Below are 20,811 nucleotides of genomic sequence, written 5' to 3' on the forward strand. Positions count from 1 at the left end.
TTAGGCCCATTTGATCTATAGTACAATTTAAATCCAATGTTTATTTATTGAATTTCTGTCTACATTATCTGTCCAATGCTGAGAGTGGGGTCCTGAAGTCCCAAACAATTATTATATTGGGAGCTATCTCTCCTGTTAGCTCAAACAATATTAGCTTTATATATCTGGGTTCTCCGGTGTTGGGATCATCTATATTTACAACTGCTATATCCTCTTCCTGAGTTGAGCCCTTTGCCATTATTTAATCACCTTGTCTCTTTTCATTTTTTTAGTCTTAAAGTCTGATTTATCTGTCATAAATATAGCTTCTCCTGTTCATTTTTGTTTTTCATTTGAATGTAATATATTTTTTCATCCCTTTAATTTTCATCCATATGTGTCTTCACAGGTGCCAAGAGTTTCTTATAGTCAGCATACAGGTGAGTGTTGTTTTCTTAATCCATTCAGCAATTCCAGATCTTTTAATTGGGGAATTTAAACTGTTTACATTCAAGGTTGTTAACGATAGGTGTAAACTTACTCAAGTGATTTTGTTAATTGTTTTCTTGTCATTTTGTGTATCCTTTTTTCCTTTCTTCCTCTCTTATTGTCTTTCAGCTTGGTGGGTTTTTATAATGATAAGATTTTATTTCTTTCTCATTCTCATTTGTGTATCTGATTTCCTAGTGATTTTTATTCTTCTGCAAGTTTTTATCATGGTGGTTAACATCTTTTCACTTCTAGATGTAGGACTCCGTTAAGCATTTCTTGTAGGGCTGAGCTAGTGATGATGAATTCTCTCAATGTTTGCCTGTCTTGAATCCAGACACAGGATCCACAGAATCAGTAATGCGTGCAAAGCACACCACTGACGCCAAAGCCAGTTTTCTCCAGGACTGCAAAGTTGCATTTAGAAAAAAGTTAACGCTAGAAAATCAGTCACTGTAATTTGCCACGCTGAAACGCTAAGGGAGAACAATCATACTGTCATCTTAAGAGATGTAAAATTTTTCATACAAAATTCAGGATCCGTTTCTGATAATAAAGTGTTTGCAAACTAGAAATAAGAGGGAACTTCCTTAATCTGATAACAAGAGCATAGAAACGCAGCTCACAGCAGCGTCCCAGTCCCAGCTCTCACCACCCCACCCCACCCCGCGGCGCACTTTGCCCTGGGGGCCAAACCCAGTGCAGAAAGATGAAAAGGAAAAGGCAGGATGCTTGGAGAAGGAGAGTGAAGACCAGCAGGACTCACAGACACGCCGCTGGGAATGCCAAGACCCACGGGAACCGCAGATCACTTAGCCACACGGGAAAGTTTAGCGAGTTTACTGAACAGAGACAAAAGTCACTTGTTTTTCTACATATAAGCAATGAACAGAAAATGACTTTTTAAAAATAGCTACCACTTATAAGGCAACAAAACTACCAACGATGTAGGAATTAATCTAGCGAAAGACGTGGAAGGCGTTAATGCAGAAAGCTGAGAGGCGTTACAGGAAAATCCAAGTAAATGCGGAAACGCACCACGTCTCTGGGTTGGAAGCTTTCCTGTTGCAAAGATGTGAAATTTCCCCCAAAGTAAACTCTGGGAGGGGGCAGGACTTGACGACCTGACTTAAGATTTACCTGGAAACCCAGCCCACAGCGCAGGGCGGAGAAGGCTGTGGGTTTCCCAGCCAGGCGGCCGCGGGTGCTCCCTGGGCGGTGCTGAGGAGTGGGGGCGTCCGGGGGCCGCGTTGGGCGTGGGCTCCTCCCTGCCAGCCCGGCGTGGGGGGGAGGGGACCGCGTGGATGGGACCCCAAAGGAGCGCGGACACGGCCAGGAGGCTGCCGGGGGCGCCGGGCCCAGGACGTGTGGATGCGGGCGCTGCGCGGGGCGGGGTCCCCGGGGCGGGGAGGGGGTGGGGGTCGCTGAGGCGGTGGCGGCCCCCGTCTTGGGCTCTCAGTGAGGCGGACCCGGAGCCCTGGGAGAGACCCCGAGAAACGGGCAGGACCTGGAGTCTGCACCCGCCCGAGGCAGGGGGCGCGGTGGGGCTGTAGGGCTGGGTGGGCGGCACCGCCACGCTGTGCGCTGCGTCCAGGAAGAGCCTCGGCCCGGGGCCTCCAGGCGGGGGGCTCTGCCTGTGGGTGGGTGGTCGGCCCGGAAGCTGCCCCGGGAAAAGGGGCCGTGCCAGGACAGGGCTGGCAGGACTGGGCAGGGCCAGAGCCGCGAGTCTGCGGTGTTCGTGCCCTCAGGGGTCCTGGCCGCCCCGGCAAAGCCTCCTGGTGGGCACCGCAGGGCGGAGCGGGGCTGCGCCGCGGACACAGGCCCAGTAAAGCTCCCGGGCTGCCCCCTGCACAAAACTAGAGAAGATGAGAATGGCACCTTCACCGATGGACACCTAGCCTCCGCTCTCCCCCAACCCACAGCCCCGGCCTTTGGAGCCCCAGGCTCGGTCCCGACGCACCTCAATGCCCACCTCCAGCCCTGGCCCCTGCTCCACACGCCTGTGTCCACGCCTCTGCCCAACTGTTCCTCCATCTCTGAACTTGCACCCCAAAACCTTACTTCCGACTTCCCCCAGTCCCCAAAACCACGCTGACCCCAGAGCCTTCCGCTTTTCTCTGTTCCACACCCACATCCGATCCATCAGCAAATCCATGGGACTGCACCCCTGCAGGGTCTGCATGATTTCAGCTGCAAGGGCTGCCCCCAACTGGGCCCTGCCCCACGCATACTCCACCAGCGTCCACAGGTCGAGGGGGATCCATGAAAGCAAAGTCATATCAGTCCCCACTCTGCTCACCACCCCGCAGCCGCTCAGTCGGTGACAGTCAAGGACACACCACAGGCCTGTGTGCCGCCCCCCACCGCTGAGCTCAGCCCTTCCTGCCCACTGCTGGGTCCCCCACCACGCAGGGCCCATGCCCACCTTCGCCTCTGCAGGAACCGTCCCCTTTCCCAGCACTCTCTTCTCTGACCCCTCCAGGGTGGAACCTGGCCTTGGGTCTTCTGTCCAAGCAGTGGCCCTGATCCCACTCCTTTTCATGCCTGCCTCTCCATGCCACGCTCCACCCCCACGTGCGGCAGAGTTGACCACCATTAGCTGTTGTCTGTCCCCCTCCAACACCTGATCCCCCAGGCAAAGACTCATCCGTCCACTGCTGGGAGCCCTGTGAGTGAAGCCAAGTGTGGGGTCGGGATGTGATCCTGCATTTACGGTAGGTGTGGGGGGCAGATGGGCTGTGTGAGAGCATCTCTGCAGGGCCTGCATGCCAGGCTGTCCGTGGGCACCTCTGTGTATAGGGCATGAAGCTCTCCAGCTCCACACTCGGCAGCAGCTGGGGTCCCTCACACCCCACGGCCCACAGCAGCAGAGCACAGGGTGCTCCACGTACCTACATGACGATAACTCAAGGTCTCCGCTGCAGATTTCGCCTCAGATTCTATCAGATAAGGCAATGCTGGCTGCATCTTTCGAGAGGGAACCTGAGACCGGAAGAGACAGATGTGCCCCTCAAGCCCCACGGCTGCTGAGTGGCAGCTTTGAGAGGAAGCTGGTGGTCACAAGTCACAGGAGCCGTGGGCAGTGAGAAGCCCAGATCACCAGGGAGATGGCAGCATCAAGGATGGGGACTGTGCAAAGGTGAGGGCTTTGGCCATATTGGGTCTGACCTCGCTAAGATCTGACCCAAAACCTCCTGGTGCACAGCTTCACGCCACCCCCGACAGACACTCGAAGCTCCAGAGTGAGCTCGTCCATGGGGCACCAGCACAGGGGCTGCACCGCAGAGACTCCTGACCCCTCCCAATCCACAGGTCCAAGGTCACAAAGCAAGGGTGGGTCTGGAATTTGAATTCCAGCCCCTGTTCCAGAGCCCACACTCTGAAGAGCTCTGCTGCCTCCCATAGTCTTTTCAGGACAGAACTGTACATTTCTGCTGGCCTCACAGAGGCATTGAGCCGGCTGGGGAGGGAAAGGCACAGAGGGTCTGGGCAGCCCAGGCGCAGAGGCAGGAGACGCAGTGGACGAGCAGTGCAGGGTGGGGGGGGTGCCGAGGCTGGGGGCTGCCCTCCCAAGTCCATCCTGCGGGTTCTTGGTCCAGGGACCTCCTTGGGGAGTGGCAGGGTGGGCAGAGCTGTCCCCCCCCATAGCATCTACTAGCTGGCCAGCCTCAGAGGCTGCCATGGCCCAGGGCTGGAGGTGCCCTCCACACACACCACCTGCCGTGCCCCAAGCTCAGCTCTGCGGTGCTTCGTCGTCAGCCATTCCTGGCCCAGATGCGTTCACAAAATTACGCAGCTTGTTTATCAAACTGGCTGAGCTTCACCTTGAGGTTAAGTGGAGGGTGCATAGAGAGCTTACCAGAGGCACTTACGGTGCAGATAAGCAGGAAAAGCCCAACCACACTACACACAAATAGATTTACTTTAAAACGGGGTGGGGAGAGAGGAGAAACAGAAAAACAGGACATAGGACTCGGGTGGCCAAGAACGTTACCAAACAAAAACCAAGCTGCTGGGTCACCCACTGCCCACCCACGACCCAGTCTCCATGGACGGCTGGCCCCCGGCTCTGTTGGGAGCCAGTAGGTAAGGGAGGCTGGAACCTGAGCTCACAGCCCCAACGGACCCTGACCCAGACCCTGACAGACGCTGACCCAGATACCTATAGACCCCGACCCAGACCTTGAAGGACGCTGACCCAGACCTCAATGGACGCTGACCCAGACCCCAATGGACACTGACCCAGACCCTGGCAAATGCTGACCCAGACCCTGACGGACGCTGACCCAGGCCCTGATGGACACTGACCCAGACACCTATAGACCCTGAGCCAGACCTCGACGGACGCTGACCCAGACCCCGATGAACCCTGACCCAGGCCCTGATGGACGCTGACCCAGGCCCCGACAGACGCTGACCCAGGCACTCACGAACCCCATCCCAGGCACTGGGGGTCCCCACAGGGATTCACACCTGGTGCCCCACCCTTAGGCCCCTCCCTGCATCCCTCCCTAACCGGCCCCCAGACCATAGCACAAGGAGCCCCTGGACAGGCTGAGCCACTCTTCCAGGCAAATATTCTTCAATCCCACTGCAGGGCGGCCTCTGCGGAAGGCCAGGTTCGGAGACAGGACGAGGCTGCCCATGCTGAACAGAGCCCAGCTTGCAGGGCCAATGGTGGCTACAGCCTTGGCCTCCTGGAGGAATCTGTCCTCTGCTCCTCCTAAGAGGCTGTGAGGACAGGGAGGACAGCAGACCAGGTGCAGGAGCCTCCAGTTCCCCTTCGAAGGCAGTGGCTCCGGGCTGGCGGAGCTGTGTGACGCCATGTCTTCTATGGCGACCTTCAAGTGTCACGGGGATCCACAGCTGGGAGCCGCAGACGCAGCCTCCGTGTAGGTCAGAACCACATGGATCTGCAGCAACTGCTTCAGTAATGACTGTCGATCCTGCCGGCAAGGTGGTAAAAATCGAGGACGTTCATCCTGTGCAGTGGACACTTGGGAGTCCTGAGCTTCACTCTCAGGACCAAAGTAGAAACACACAGAGGCTGAGGCTGAGGCCTCTTTCCACACTCAGGTATTGGCCCAGACGTCTGGAGGGGGCCTCGTGCTGACTGAAAGCCTGCAGGTCATGGGGCCCCTACACGCAGGGCTTACAGGCATAGACACACAGACACACGGGTACAGGGACAGATGCCAGGGCCGTCCAAGCCCAGGGTGGCCCGGCTGCCCCAGGGTGGTGCATGGCCTGGGGGTCTCTGGGATGCCTTTGTCTACAGGAGACACAGAGCAGGAACAGAGGGAGGAAGCAGCCAGGTGCTCTGAAAGCAAGATGCCGGTGGGGTGAAGGTGGCAAAGCCAGCCATGACCGCAGTAGAACTCTGAAGACAGTGAGCCAGGGAAAGCCAGGGGGGCCTGGACTTGGACACACCCAGACCTCCTCTGTGAACCAGGGGCGGCTTTGGGGGTCCCAGACTTGGATACACCCAGACCTTGAGAGCCATGGGGAAGCTGTGGTGGTCCTGGGCTTGGACACACCCTGAACTCTGGGAGCTCATGGGAAGCCAGGGGGTCCTGGGTTTGGTCTCACCCAGACCTCTGAGAGCAGACGGACAGACATCAGGGAATTGCCCGAAGGCCCCCATACTGAACAGAGAGACCCCAGCCCCACCAGGTCCCCAGATGGTGGATTGCAGCCACTTACACCTCCAGGCAGGACCCGGAAGACACTCCCCTAAGGAGCCTGCCTGATGCTGGCAGGCAAGGGCGGGGCTTCCCCAGCCAGATGACTCTGCCGGGGCCTGGTCAGCATTTGGATCTCTCCAGTGTGGGCTGAGAGCCAAGGGTCACCGGACATCAGACGAGAGCTCCTAACAGGGGAGACAGACAGAGGCTGAGAGACTGAGAAGAGGCTGGAGGACACGGAGACAGAGGGCAGTGAAATCCGTGAATATCCTCACGGACAGCAGAACATGTAGTTTGCACCCTTGAAACGATAGAACACTACGAGAAGAGAAAAGAAAGTCAGAGAAAGAAAGACAGATAACTCACACATTGGAAACAGGATGCCAGAAATAAACTCAAGAAGGACTGGAAGAAATCACTCAACAAGTTAAACCAAAATGTGATATGGAAAATGGAGACTAAGTATGTTTTACAATTAGCCCAGTAGATCCAATATCTAAGCAGGAGAGAGTTCCACACGTCCAGAGAAAACAACTTAGTAATTCAGAGCCAGAAACAGGAGGAATCTTATCTTCTCAAAAGCAGCCAGCAGGTAGACGTGAGCGAGGAGCTGCCGGGCTGCGGGCAAGAGCCCACGGGCACCAGTGAGGCAAGCGCAGCACTCGGGCCCCGTGCCAGCTCCTCCAGCCCAGGTCCTCCCAACACAGTGGCCCTGGAGACCCATATCTATGCCCCCAAGGAACGAGGATGAACCCGACAAGCCCCAGTCCCTGTGGCCGTGACAACCCTGAACCTTCAGTTGGAACATCAGGTGTAGACTGAATTGAGCCACATGGTTCTAGACAACCATCCCCATCATGTGTCTGGAAGAAGTAAAAACAAGCAAAAATACTCAAGGAAGGTTGCATCAAAGCAAGCTCTAATCAGTCTCTAATCACAGTGCTCAGCACACAGTGGAAGATAATCAGGCCTAGAGACAGGGAAAAGCAGGCATCAGACACCACAGACAGACTCAAAACCGCTGCACTTACAAGATCCAAGGAGGCAGGACAAGCAACAAGTCAGAAGGGTATGGAAGGCATGAAGGGCACCGCCACCTTGGCCTAACTGATGTTTACAGAACGCTCCATCCAAAAACAGCAGGGTACGCATTCTTTTCAAGCACACACGGAACATTGACCCCAATAAACCCATATTCTAGGCCGAGAAATGTGTCTCAAACTTAAAAGAATTGAAAGTAATACATAGTAATTTGTAGGGACCAGCCCTACAGGGTCTGTGGGCTTTTCTCCTCGTGTGCAGAGACGAGAGATCATAGAAATAAAGACACAAGACAAAGAGATAGAAGGAAAAGCAGCCGGGCCCAGGGAACCACTACCACCAAGATGCAGAGACCAGTAGTGGCCCCGAATGCCAGGCTGCACCGTTATTTACTGGATACAAGGCAAAGGGGGCAGGGTAAGGACTGTGTGTCATCTCCAATTATTGATAAGGTCACGTGAGTCACGTGTCCACCAGATAGTGGGCCCTTCCCTGTTTGGCAGCTGAAGCGGGGAGAGAGAGAGGACAGTTTATGCCATTATTTCTTCTATGCATTTCAAAGACTTTTAGTACTTTCACTAATTCTGCTACTGCTATCTAGAAGGCGGAGCCAGGTGTACAGGGCAGAACATGAAAGTCAAACAGGAGCGTGACTGCTGAAGCACAGCATCACAGCGAGACGTTAGGCCTCAGGATGGCTGTGGGCGGGCCTGAGTCAGGCCTTCCACAAGAGGCGGTGGAGTGGAGTCTTCTCTAACTTCCCCGGGGAAAGGGAGACTCCCTTTCCCGGTCAGCTAAGTAACGGGTGCCTTCCCAGGCACTGACGCTATGGCTAGACCAAGGTCAGCTAGTAACAGGTTCCTTCCCAGGCGCTGGCGTTACCGCTAGACCAAGGTCAGCTAAGTAACAGGTGCCTTCCCAGGCGCTGACGCTACCGCTAGACCAAGGAGCCCTCTAGTGGCCCTGCCCGGGCATAACAGAGGGCTCACGCTCTTGTCTTCTGGTCACTTCTCAAGGTGCCCTTTCAGCTCCTGTCTCTGTATGGCCAGGTTTTTCCAAGGTTATAATTGTAGAGCAAGGATTATTATAATACTGGAATAAAGAGTAATTGCTACAAACTAATGACTAATAATATTCATATGTCATTATATCTATAATCTATTTCTAGCACAACTATTCTTTTTTTTTTTTTTTTTGAGACGGAGTCTCGCTCTGTCGCCCAGGCTGGAGTGCAGTGGCCGGATCTCAGCTCACTGCAAGCTCTGCCTCCCAGGTTCACGCCATTCTCCTGCCTCAGCCTCCCGAGTAACTGGGACTACAGGCGCCGGCCACAACGCCTGGCTAATTTTTTCTATTTTTTGTAGAGATGGAGTTTCACCATGTTAGCCAGGATGGTCTCGATCTCCTGACCTCGTGATCTGCCCGTCTCGGCCTCCTAAAGTGCTGGGATTACAGGCGTGAGCCACCGTGCCCGGCCAACTATTCTTATTTTATGTATTTTCTTTATTATACTGGAACAGCTTGGTCTCTGGACCAAGGTTTATTATACTGGAACCTCGGTCTCTTGCCTCGCGCCTGAGTGGCTTGCCGCCCACATTAATAAAAATAGAAACCAACAGAAGAAAAAGATTTATGGGAAATATTTTGATATTTGGGAAAAATACAGTTCTAAATAACCCATTAGTCGAAGAAATCAAAAGGAAGTTAGTAAATGTTTTGAAATGAAAATAAACACAATATATCAAAAGAATTACTGGATTTTACTAACGTAGTACTTAGAGGAAAATGTATAGCACCAAACACGTATAAGAAGAAAGGTCTTAAATCAGTTACCTCAGTTTCCACCCTAAGAAACTAAAAATATAACAACAAATTAAGCAGAAAATGATTAAAATAAATAATAAAGATCAGAGCAGAAATCAATAAAATAGAAAACAAAAATAGCAATAGAGGAAATCAATGAAAACAAAAGCTGGTTCTTGGAAAATATCAATGAAATTGGGGCCAGGTGTGGTGGCTCATGCCTGTAATCCCAGCATGTTCGGAGGCCAAGGTGGGCAGATCACCTAAGATTAGGAGGTCGAGACCAGCCTGGCCAACATGGTGAAACTCCATCTCTACTAAAAATACAAAAATGAGCTGGGTGTGGGGGCAGGCACCTGTAATCCCAGCTACTTGGGAGGCTGAGGCAGGAGAATTGCTTGAACCCGGGAGGCGGAGGTGGCAGTGAGCCGAGACTGCACCACTGCACTCCAGCCTGGAAGACAGGGCGAGACTCCGTCTCAAGAAAACAGCAACAGCAACAACAACAAACCATCTGATCAGAGACTGCAGAAGGAAACATAAATTAAAGGCACAGCAATAGAAACTACCAAAAAACAAAACAGAGAGAGGGGAGAATAATGTTTTAAGTAAAACAGTATCAGTGACAACTGTTGGACAACTCCAAGCAGATTAATATACATGTAACTGAATCAACAAAGAAGAAGAGAGAGCAAAGGTATTTGAAAAACTAATGACCACAATTTTTCTAACTTTGATGGAAATTACAAACTCCTAAGTCCAAGCTGTTCAATGAATCTCAAGATAAGAAACATAAAGAAAACAACACCAAGGCACATCATAATTAAATTGCTCAGTACCAGTGATAAAGGGAAAATCTTAAAAGCAGCCAGAGGAACAAAAATAAATATGATCACAGATCTCTCAAGAGAAGTAATGCAAGCGAGAAAACAGTGGAGCCACATATTTTAAAGACTGTAAGAAAAAAAAAACTGTCAGTCTAGAATTCTGTACACAGGAAAAATATCTTTTTTTTTTTTTTTGAGACAGAGACTCACTCTGTCACCAAGGCTGGAGTGCAGTGGCAAGATCTTGGCTCACTGTAACCTCTGCCTCATGGATTCAAGAGATTTCCTGCCTGGCTAGTTTTTTGTATTTTTAGTAGAGATGGGGTTTCACCATGTTGGCCAGGCTGGTCTCAAATTCCAGACCTCAGATGATCCACCCGCCTCATCCTCCCAAAGTGCTGGGATTAGAGGCATGATCCACCATGCCAGGTCAAAAATATGTTTCAAAAACAAAAGGTAAATAGAGACATTTTCATACCTACAAAAGATGAAGGAATATATCATGAGCAGACCAGCATTACAAAAAAATATTTAGAGAATTCCTCCAGGTAAAAGGCAAATGATGCCAAGTGGAAATATGGATCTATAAAAAGAAATAAAGAGCACAGTGAATGCCAATATGAATAAACACACCACACTTTTCCTTGTTATTTAAAAGATAAGTATCTGTATAAACAAAAATAGTAACAATTTATTGTGGAATTTATAATACATGAACATAAAATGCATGACCACAGTAGCACAAAGGCCAGTAGGAGAGAAATGGAAGTACACTATTGTATAGCTTGTATAATATACATGAAGAAATAACATATCACTTGAAAGTAGATGACGGTAAGTTAAAGGAATACACTAACCCTAAAACAACCACTAAAGTAACAAAAGAAGGAGTTACAGGTCCTAGTCAGCAAAGGAGATAAAATGTGATCATAAAAAGGGAAGAAAAACATGACAAAGGCAACAAAAATCAGACAGGATAAACAGTAAACAAATAGTAATGCGGTAGATGTAAGTGTAATCATATTAATAATCACATTAAATGTAAATGGTTAAATACCCCAAATAAAAGACAGAAATTATCAGATTGAATAAAAATGCAAGACCCAACTGTATGCTGCCTACAAAAAGCACAATTTAAAAAGAAAGACACAGGTAAGTTTAAAGTAAGATAATGGTAAAAGATATATCGTGCACTATTTAAAGAGAGCTGGAGTTAATAACAAAGTAGATTTTAGAATAACAAATATTACCAGTGATAAAGGAAATACTTTCATAACTATTAAGGGGTTAATTCTTTAGAGGGACAAAATCATCCTAAAGAGGTAGGCACCTAGTAACAACCTGAAAACACATGAAGCAAAAACAAAAAAATGTAACATCAAGGAAAAATAGACAAATCCACAATTAGAACCACAGATTTCAATAAAGATTGAACATCACTATTAACCAGCTTCCCTGACTGACATCTCCAAGATGTGCCCTCCAACAACAGAAAATGCACATTCTTTTGGGAGAACACACATCAGTTACCAATGGGGACCCATATTCTAGGCCATAAAATAAATCTCAAATTTAAAACAAAGTATGTTCTCTAATCTCAATGGAATTAAAATAGAAGTGAACAACAGTGAAATGTCTCCAGAAAATCTCTGAACATTTGGAAACTAAATAACACATTTCCAGATAATCTGAAGACTATCTAATAATGGAACAAACACTCAAACTCTGGACATGCCTCAAAAACATTGCGCTGAGCAGAAACTGGAGTCGAAAGAGAGGACGTTGTGTGTTCCACTTATATTACATTCTAGAATGAACAAAACCTACGAAGAAAAGAATCTCAGCAGTGGTTGCCTCAAGGTCGAGAGTCAGGGATTAACTGGGAAAGGGTGTGCAGGATGTCTGTGGGGTGACAGAAGTTGACATCCTGATGCATCTGGTTTCCAGGCACACACACGTTTATCAAAACCCATCACCTCAACACTAAGCACATTACTGTGTAAACTTTGCCTCCACAAAGAAATTTAGAAAGGGCTAAAGAATCCCTACAAATCAATTACTAAAAGATGACACCATTGGGAGCAATGTGGGAAAGACACACAGAAGCAGAAACACTCATTGATACCAAACCTGTGGGACAAGCAGGAACAGACGAGCCACCAACACAATGAGACGCTGCTTCTTACCCACTAAAGTGGCCAAGACTGAGAATTCCACGACACCACCTGCTGGAGAGGGTGGGAGATCCACAGGAGCTGTGCAGCCACACTGGGAAAAGAAGTTGGTATTTTCTTAGGAAGTTTTGAGTAAAGTTTGACCTCAGCATTCCCATTCTTACGGGTGGATTACAAGAGAAATATTCATACACAACAACCAGGAACCTGGCACAGGAATGTCACCCAGTGCCATTTGCAATGACAGGGGACTGGGGATCGTTACAGGTGTCGGTGAACAAAGAACGTGTTATGACTTGGGGTGTAGTCACACCATGGAATATTACACAGGTGTCCAAGTGAGCGGAGTGCAGCTGCTGAGAAGAGGGAGAGCCTTGACATCAAAGAGCAAGACCTAGAGGATAGTGCACAGCCCAGCACTCTGGGTTATGAAGCTTGAATCCCAGCAAAGGTCCGCCTGTGTTTCAGGTCATCAACGTGCTTTCAAGGAAGCCACCAGAGAATCCCAAGGAATGGTACCTCTGAGAGTGGGAGAGGGGAGGAGCTAAGCTCATCGGTTAGTAATTGTCTATGTCCAGTGCTGAGGGAGGTTTCTGTGCTCTTTGTATTATTTTATAAATAGATAAACAAATGCTATGCATCGAAAAAGAAATAAAATGGGTGTTCCGAAGGCAGCCTGCTGGGTAGCATTCAGCAGCCCCCAACCTTAAGGGAAGGGCCTTGAGTCTGCGACCTGTCCCGGGTTGGCGTCGCCAGGGTCAGGTCGCTGGGAGGGAAGGTTGCATGGAAAGCCCTATTTGCTGCTGAGCAGAGCATGGGGAGGCCTCCCAGCTCGGCAGGTCCCTCCATGGACTTACAAATCGCTCTGGGAGTCCCACCAGAGTGAAAATTTGCAATGAGAGACTTCCAGCATGGGGAGCAGATACGGGGTGAGGAGAGCAAGGTCACAAAGGAGCCGAATAAGAAACACCAGTGGGGGCGGGTAGAGACGGGGCTGGGGGAGATGCACCTGCGAGGGAGGTGGGTCCCACCATGACCTTGTGTCTCCACGCAAAGGCCTGGGGAAGGCTGCGAGGACTGCACCCAGGGCCACCGCACTGAGCCTCGAGCTGCCTCGCTGGCGGTTCCATGTCGCCCAGGGCGTTGGCGGGCTGGGGACGGTCCTCACAGCGCTGGTGAGGAGGGGATGGTAGAAGGCTGGGTCAAGGGTCACCAGGAAATTTCACTTGTCCATGGGGACCCCGCGGCTGTCCAGGCGCAGACAGACCCAGAGGCAGAGTGCAAGGTAGGGGTCTGGGGCTCACCTCCCCCGAGAGGGGAGGGACCTCCCAGAGGAGCTGCTGCGCCGGCCTGCAGAGCTCCTTCTCTCACCACTGTCCCAGCTCACCCTCCAACCCCCCACCTGCCCTCAGACACCCAACTGCAGGCAGGTCCGGGAAACAAAACCCCATGCCACACAGACCCACTGGAGGCTCTGAGTGGATGGCTCCCACCCTTCCTTCGTCCACCCCTTTGCTGGCTCAGAAAGTACAAGATAAAGATGTCAGGGCCTAAAACGTGGGGAGAAGCCTCCCTCATCTCTGCAAAACCCCTGGAAGCTTTGTTCACCCCTACAGGGTGCCCCTGGTCCCTGGGGGCCAGCAGGGTTAAGCTCCAGGAAGGGCCCACATGGCCCCTCAGAAAGCACGCCAGGAAGAATGGGTCTTCCCTTGCGCTGCGTGTGTACATCTGGGGGTGTGCACCTAAGTGCATGTGTGTGCACCAGGGTGTGTGTGCGTGTGGGGAGGGACATGCACTGGGTGTGTATTGTATGCACCTGGCCATGTACCTGTGTGCTGGGGCAGGGAAGATTATGCATCTCAGGGTGTATAGGTGTAAGGGGGGTATACCTGATCATATGAGTGTGCACAGGTCCCAAGGCCCCTTGGGCAGGTGTTAGCTCTGGGTAAGCGTGCATGTTGCGCTGAGAGGTGGGGATGACAGATAAGTATTGCGGCAGGTCCCAAAGGTGCATGGTGGGACAGTCACCCTCCCTGCCTGTGAGCCTGAGCCCCTGCCCTAAGATCCCAGGAGGGGTTACAGTGCTGTTACCTAGCTCTCACCAGTGGAGCAGGGCTCTGAGCCCATCACACACCACACCCAAGTCTCTCCACTGTTTGGGTGTGCTCAGCAGTGAGCTCCCTCACCAGGAGGGCCATGCACAATTCCAGCAATACTCTGGTGACAGAGGTGGTCTTTCTGGGCTTCCCAGAGCAGCGCCATCTTCAAGGGCTGCTATTTGGTCACTCCTCATCATCTATGTGGGGACCATCGGAGCCAGCCACCACCTGCACACATCCACGTACCTCTTCCTGGCCAACCTCTCGGTGCTGGAGACCCTGTACACCTTGGTCACCATCCCGACGCTGCTGGCCGGCCTCCTGGTACCAGCGAGGACCATCTAACTCCTTCTTGGGGCACCCCACCTGGCTGCTCCTCTTCCTCTCAGTTCCTCTGAGGGCTTCCTCCTGACCACCATGGACTGTGACTGGCCCCCGGTCATCTGCTGCCTGCTGCACTACCCAGCCTATCATGGACTCCATGCACTTCGCTCTGCCTGCACCCCGCCCTCAGTGCCCGGCTCAACAGCTTCCGGGCCTCTTTTGTGTTCATGGCTCTCAACTCCAGCCAGAAGCTCTGCAGCCCCGATGTCCTCAACCACTTCTGTGATATCTCACCCCCACTATGGCTGTCTTGCTCCAGCACCATTGCCATAGAAATGCCGGTCTCTGAGGCAGCCCAGGTGATCCTCATGGCCTCCCTGCAGGCAACCACGGTCTCCTACGCCCACATCCTGGCCAGGTTGCTGAGGATTCCAGGAAGGCCCAGCAGCCAAAGGCCTTCCCCACCCATGCCTCCCACCTGGGGTGGCGGCTCCTCTGACTTCATCAAGCTGGTGTTGAGGAGAGAAGCCATTTCTCTTACTGTCTCTGAAGAGGAAGTAAAAGTTGAAAAACAACAGGAATGAAGTCAGTGGCAAGACCAGCCGGTGCCACTGATGACCAGGCCTGAGGTTAAAAGATTAACCCCCACCCTAACCACATGTGCTCTCAATCTATCACGACCCTTTCAGGTGGAACCCCTTAGAGCTGTAAGCCCTTAAAAGGGCCAGGAACTCTATCTTCAGGAAGCTCAGCCTTGAAGACATGAGTCTGAGATGCTTCTGGCCAAATAAAAAAACCTCTTCCTTCTTTAATCCGGTGTCTGAGGAGTTTTGTCTGTGGCTCAGCCTGCTGCAGTGTCGGGGGTCTACTTGGTTGGGATCCTCTGCTCAAACCCATCATCTGCCTGGGGAACTGCAACATCGGGGGGCCCTGGCCAAACTCCTCCAGGCCCTGTGCCTTTAGAGCACCAGCTGCAGCCCTTCCTCCTTCCCTGTGCTCACAGAGATGGGTCACCACGCAGGGCAGCCACAGCCCTCTCCCACCAGGGCAGTCAGCAAGTCCTGCCTTCGCCCATATCACCCAGAGTTGCCAAGAGCACAGAGTGGCCATAGGCAAGCATCTCCATGAGCAGGGGAGGGGCAGAGACGCCAGACCTGGGCCTCAGCACTGCTGGGACAGCTCCTCGCTACGGCAGCCGGGAGCCTCCCCCAGGAGAAGCTGGGCCTGGAGCTCACAGGAAGCCCCCTCTCACGGACCTGACCCTCTCAGATGAACAGCTGCTATGGAGGCCAGCCACTCAGCCCGGTCCTCTGGGCCCACAGGGAGGTCTCCTTGCCATGAGGTCCCAGCTCCTCAGAGCAGAACCTGAGGCCAGGTGAGCAAAGGGCTTCGGCACATCCAGGTAGCACCACCAAACACACAGGTGCCCCCTTTCCTCAGAAACAAGAACGTCATTTTGTGTCCATTTATTGAAAATTTGATGGGTCTAATGAATAGACAACGTGCCCTTACCAGGTTTCTCTGCCTTCTCTCTGGTGCTTGAAGGCAGAAACTAAGTTGACCGAGCACGTCTCTTACTATTCGGCTGCAGCACCTGGTTGTGGGGAGGTATCCCTCGCTTGATTTCACGGTTTTTCCATGCTCCCATCCCACCTCCCTCATCACAGCCACCCAGTGTGATGCATTCAGCACATGTCCTTGGAGAGCGAGGTACTCAACAGATGCATGGTGTTGTGTTTTAAATTTATGTCAATGAGTTTTCACTGTACATCTCTTTTCTTACTATTTTTGTTTTGTATATGTTGAGGTTATGTCATGAAATGCATACAGATTTAGAAATGTTTTGGAAACATTTAACCTTGGAAAATTTAATCTTTCATTACTAAGAAGCATTACTCTTTGTCCCTAATAATGCTTTTACCTCAACCTTTAAGTCATAAAGTCTACTTTGGCATTAATATAGCTACATTGGCTTCCTTTTAGTTAGTATTTGCATGGTATCTAGTTTTTATCCATGCCAATTATTAATCTGCTGCCTCTTAGCTTCTAACCACCCTTCACAGTCAGCTCTGTGACGCTGGAACATGGACTTGACAAACTGCATTTCTGCTTTGCCACTCACTCCCTCTTTCTGTTGAGAAGTCAGCTGCCAGTCTTACTTTTACTCTTTTGCAAGTAACTTGAGTTTCCCCTGCTTTTAGAAGTTGTTTGGAAGTTGTCTTACCTAGGTATGCTTCTTTTTGTATTTATTGCACTTGGAGTTTTTAATGCTTCTAGAATTCATGATTTAATTTCTTTCATCAGTTTTTGGAAATTATTGGTGATTATTTCCTCGAATATTACATCTACCTCATTCTTCCTCTTCTTCCATTGGTTCTAGTATTACATGGCGTGTCAGGCCTTTTGATAGTGTACCCTCTGCCTCCTAACATCCTATTCTGCATGTTTTTTGTTTTTTGTTTTTTTCCTGGATTATTTTCTGATCTTCCAGGTTACTAATTCTCTCTCTAGCCATGTGTAATCTTCTGTGTTTTAAAATGTACTTTTTGATTCTAGACTTTCCTTTTTGTCATTTTAGTTTCCCATTCTCTACCAAAATTCTCAATCTTGTTTCATTCCTGTAGACATGGACAGGTTCCTCCATGAGTTTCTTAATGGTATCCTTGTTCTCGTGTTGGTCTTTGTCTAATCCTTGCCAAGACTGGGTTGTTTTATAACGATGGCTTTCTACAATGTCTGAATATGACATGGTGAGTTGCTCTTCTTTGATTTTCTTTTTCAAAATTATTTTATTAAGTTATTTTATGCCTTTATTTTTCCATATAGACTTTAGAAACGTTTGGGTTCTGTGCTATTTTGTTACTACCATAACAAAGCGCCACAGACAGGGTGGCTTAGAAAACAGAAATTTGTCTTCTCACAGTTTGGCAGGGTTGGTTTCTTCTGCAGCCTCTCTTCTTGGCTTGTAGACACTGTCTTCTCCCTGTGTCTTCACAGGGCTGGCCCTCAGTGGGTATCTGGGTCCTAAGCTCCTCTTGTTAAGGACATCAAGCTCACCTCACCTCATTTAACTTTAGTCACCTCTTCAAGGTCCTATTTCCAAATGCACCCAACCCTGCAGGTACTAGGGGCTGGGACTTCAATGCATGAATTTGAGGGAGACACAGTTCAGCTCATAACAGAGCCTTTTAAAAATTATGCCAAGATTTTGATTGTAATTTCATTAAATTTATGGCTCAATTTGTGGTGAACTGTCACCTTTGCAATATCCTCTTCATGCTCCATTTATGCAGATTTTCTTTTATATTCTTTAATAACTTTTTGATGTTCTCCATAGAGGTCTTTTACGTTGTGGACTGTGGTGAATGGCTTTTTTTTTTTTTTTCTCTTCCAGAGAAGGAGTCTTTCTCTGTTGCCTAGGCTGGAGAGCAGTGGCGCAATCTCAGCTCACTGAACCTCCAACTCCAGGGTTCAAGTGATTCTCGTGCCTTAGCCTCCCGTGTAGCTGGGACTACAGGCACGTGCCACCAAGACTGGCTGATTTTTGTATTTTTAGTAGAGGTGAGGTTTCACCATGTTGGCCTGTCTGGTCTCAAACTCCTGGCCTCAGGTGATCTGCCTGACTTGGCCTCCCAAAGTGCTAGGATTACAGGCATGAGCCATCATGCCAGGCTATCAATGGCTTTTTATCTTATATTTTCTAAAGCTATTTTTTGTTCTGGTAGAGAAATTCTACCATCTTTTAAGTCTAAGTTACCATCTAGCTGCAAGTCTAGGGAGTAACTGCTTTAACACAGGGGTGAGAGGTGAGACACCCAGAAGTGCAGAGCAGCCCTGCTGTGTGCCCGGGACGACCCCACCCTCCACCCGCACAGCTGCTGACCCAGCATCCTGGGGGCTTTCAATGGCAGGAGCCACCCTCGGTACAGTCCCACTCCCAGCAGGAAAAGGGGGAAAGGACAAGAGCACACAGGTTCTGAACAGCTGTCTCCGTAGGGGGACAAAGGCTCTCCCAGGAGCCCCCGGCACCCTCAGTTGCAGTTTTCACCAGCTATGCCTATGTCCTGTGGCCTCTGCCGGCTGCAGCACTTGTGATAGAATCAGGCCTCAGGGCTGCAGCTGCAGGAGCCACCGTGCCTTCTACGGTAGAATCAGGTCTCAGGGCTGCAGCTGCAGGAGCCACCGTGCCTTCAACGTGCTGTGTTCTTCCTGGTGGCAGCTCTGCCAATGCTGTGTTAAACAGAAGTGGTGAAAGTAGGCAATCTTCTCATTGGTTTGTATTTTTAAAAATACATTTAAAAGCTCTCCACTACATATGTCTTCTGAGATTAGCCTTTGACAAGGAAAAAATTTCACTTCTATGACGAGTTTTCTTAACACGTTTCACCACAAACGAATGTTAATTGAAATCAAATGCTTTGTCTTCCTCTGTAGAAAACCGTATTTTTCACCTTTGGTCCACTAATAGGTAAAGCACATTGACATATCTTATGATTTAAAACCACCCTGAACCTGATTGATCATGGTGATTTGTTCTGATGCGCCGCTTGATTCATTTTGCTACTGCTTTATTTAAAACTTTCATGTCTCTACTCAAACGTAAAACAGCCTAAATGTTTCTCTTGTGCTTCTCTTATACACCCTAAGATACATCCTATACATCTTAAGATAGAAGGCTTCCGGAATCATAAATCAGCTGGAGCACCGCCTCCCCCTTCCTTTTCCCATTCTGTGCTCTCAGCCTTGGAACAACTGTTAGATGTTAGGGTCCAAAACGGATCCCCTGGGTCTATCTCCTTTTCTTTCATATTTGCTGCCTTTTTGCCAGAAAGATTTCCTTAAATGTACAATTCCATCCTTCTGGGTTTTTTTTTTTTTTCCAATAATTTTTTAATTTTAAAAGTGCCTTTTTTGTCTTATTCCATCTTCACAGTTTCCTGTTCTTATTATATAAATATATCTCCCCAGTCTGAGTCTATGGATTGGAGTTTTTTTTTTTTTTTTTTTTTTTTGAGACGGAGTCTGGCTCTGTCCCCCGGGCTGGAGTGCAGTGGCTGGATCTCAGCTCACTGCAAGCTCTGCCTCCCGGGTTTACGCCATTCTCCTGCCTCAGTCTCTGGAGTAGCTGGGACTACAGGCGCCTGCCACCTCGCCTGGCTAGTTTTTTTGTATTTTTTTTAGTAGAGACGGGGGTTCACCGTTTTAGCCAGGATGGTCTCGATCTCCTGACCTTGTGATCCGCCCGTCTCGGCCTCCCAAAGTGCTGGGATTACAGGCTTGAGCCACCGCGCCCGGCCAGTTTTGTTTTTTTTTTAATTTTCCTGAGTCATTCAAATTTCTCAATCCATTTATTTTCTGTTTCTTTGCCTGGTCTGTCTTTTATGTGATGCAGCTCTCCTTGAATGTCTGATATATTTTCATCCTTTACAATGAAGCCAGTGGGTGACAGGAAGACGTGCTTCCAAGAAAGGCAGTGTTTCACTCCAGAACCTCAGCTCCCGTCCCTGGATCCAGACCCGCAGCATCCCCAGGACCCTTTCTCCCCTCTGGGTCCTGCCCCCACCTCGCTGGCTTCCATCTCAGATTCCCCATGAGACTCCACACTTGGCCTCTCACACAGAGTCTAGGGGTGAGGGGCCCCTCCCAGCCTCTCAGCTGGCAGTCCTGGGCCTGGGCTGGGAAACAGCCCCTCCCGCCCACAGCCAGAGGAGCCGCATGGCTGTCTTGAGTGGTCACACATCCGCTCCCGGGGCCAGGGGAGGGAACAGTCACAGACATTCCTTACGAGCCAAAAATAAGCGAGGTCTGGCTGTGGCGCTGTCCACTGCCGGCTCCAGCACCAGGGGTTGCCCAAGAACCCCCTTGACTCCTTGGGGCAAGCAGCTCACTGCTGGCTGTTCTGTGTGTGACCGGAAAGGGGGACTCGACCAGAGTGTGCAGACCTGTGATGACCCCCACTTCCACCTCCACATCCCATGGCCGCGGCCCCTCCCTTCCAAGCTCCTCCTGCATGATGGGCAGCACCCCCGGTCCCGTCTGGAGTCTCCTGGGGCCCTTCCTGCTCTCCTTGTTAATTTATTTTCTGTCTTGGAGGGAAGCTGGGTGGACCTGCTCAGGCGGCCCCCTAGGGCCAGAAGACCTGTCAGTCACTTTCAAATACATGTTCTTTCCAGAGGTTCTAAAAACACTGTTGTCCATCTCACCCAGAAAGCTAAGCTTCTGTTCAGTCCTTAACGGTAGCTATAAATGAGAAGCATAGCTTGGTTTCCTTCTAATATCCGGCAAGTTAGAAGACAGAAAGTATTTATTCACTTATTCATCACATATTTGCAGGGCAATCCTACACGGGACAGCAGAGGTCCCACGTGGGCGGTGCACCGGGAGCCAGGCT

General features: G+C 50.2%; 1 protein-coding gene across 1 annotated transcript in view; it reads right to left on the bottom strand.

The window, feature by feature from the left end:
• LOC117082782 (vegetative cell wall protein gp1-like) overlaps positions 1 to 2,746 on the bottom strand; it is a 158,724-nt gene extending 155,978 nt beyond the window's left edge. Inside the window, exons 1-2 of the mRNA XM_033209774.1 lie at positions 2,530 to 2,746; positions 1,609 to 2,211 (exon numbers count right to left, since the gene is read on the bottom strand). Coding sequence (XP_033065665.1) covers positions 1,609 to 2,211; positions 2,530 to 2,746 — 820 coding nt within the window. The remainder of the gene's footprint in view (positions 1 to 1,608; positions 2,212 to 2,529) is intronic.
• Positions 2,747 to 20,811: the final 18,065 nt, after the last annotated feature.

This window comes from Trachypithecus francoisi, unplaced genomic scaffold (assembly GCF_009764315.1).
Source record: "Trachypithecus francoisi isolate TF-2019V2 unplaced genomic scaffold, Tfra_2.0 Lachesis_group9, whole genome shotgun sequence".
In the NCBI taxonomy this organism is placed as follows: domain Eukaryota; kingdom Metazoa; phylum Chordata; class Mammalia; order Primates; family Cercopithecidae; genus Trachypithecus; species Trachypithecus francoisi.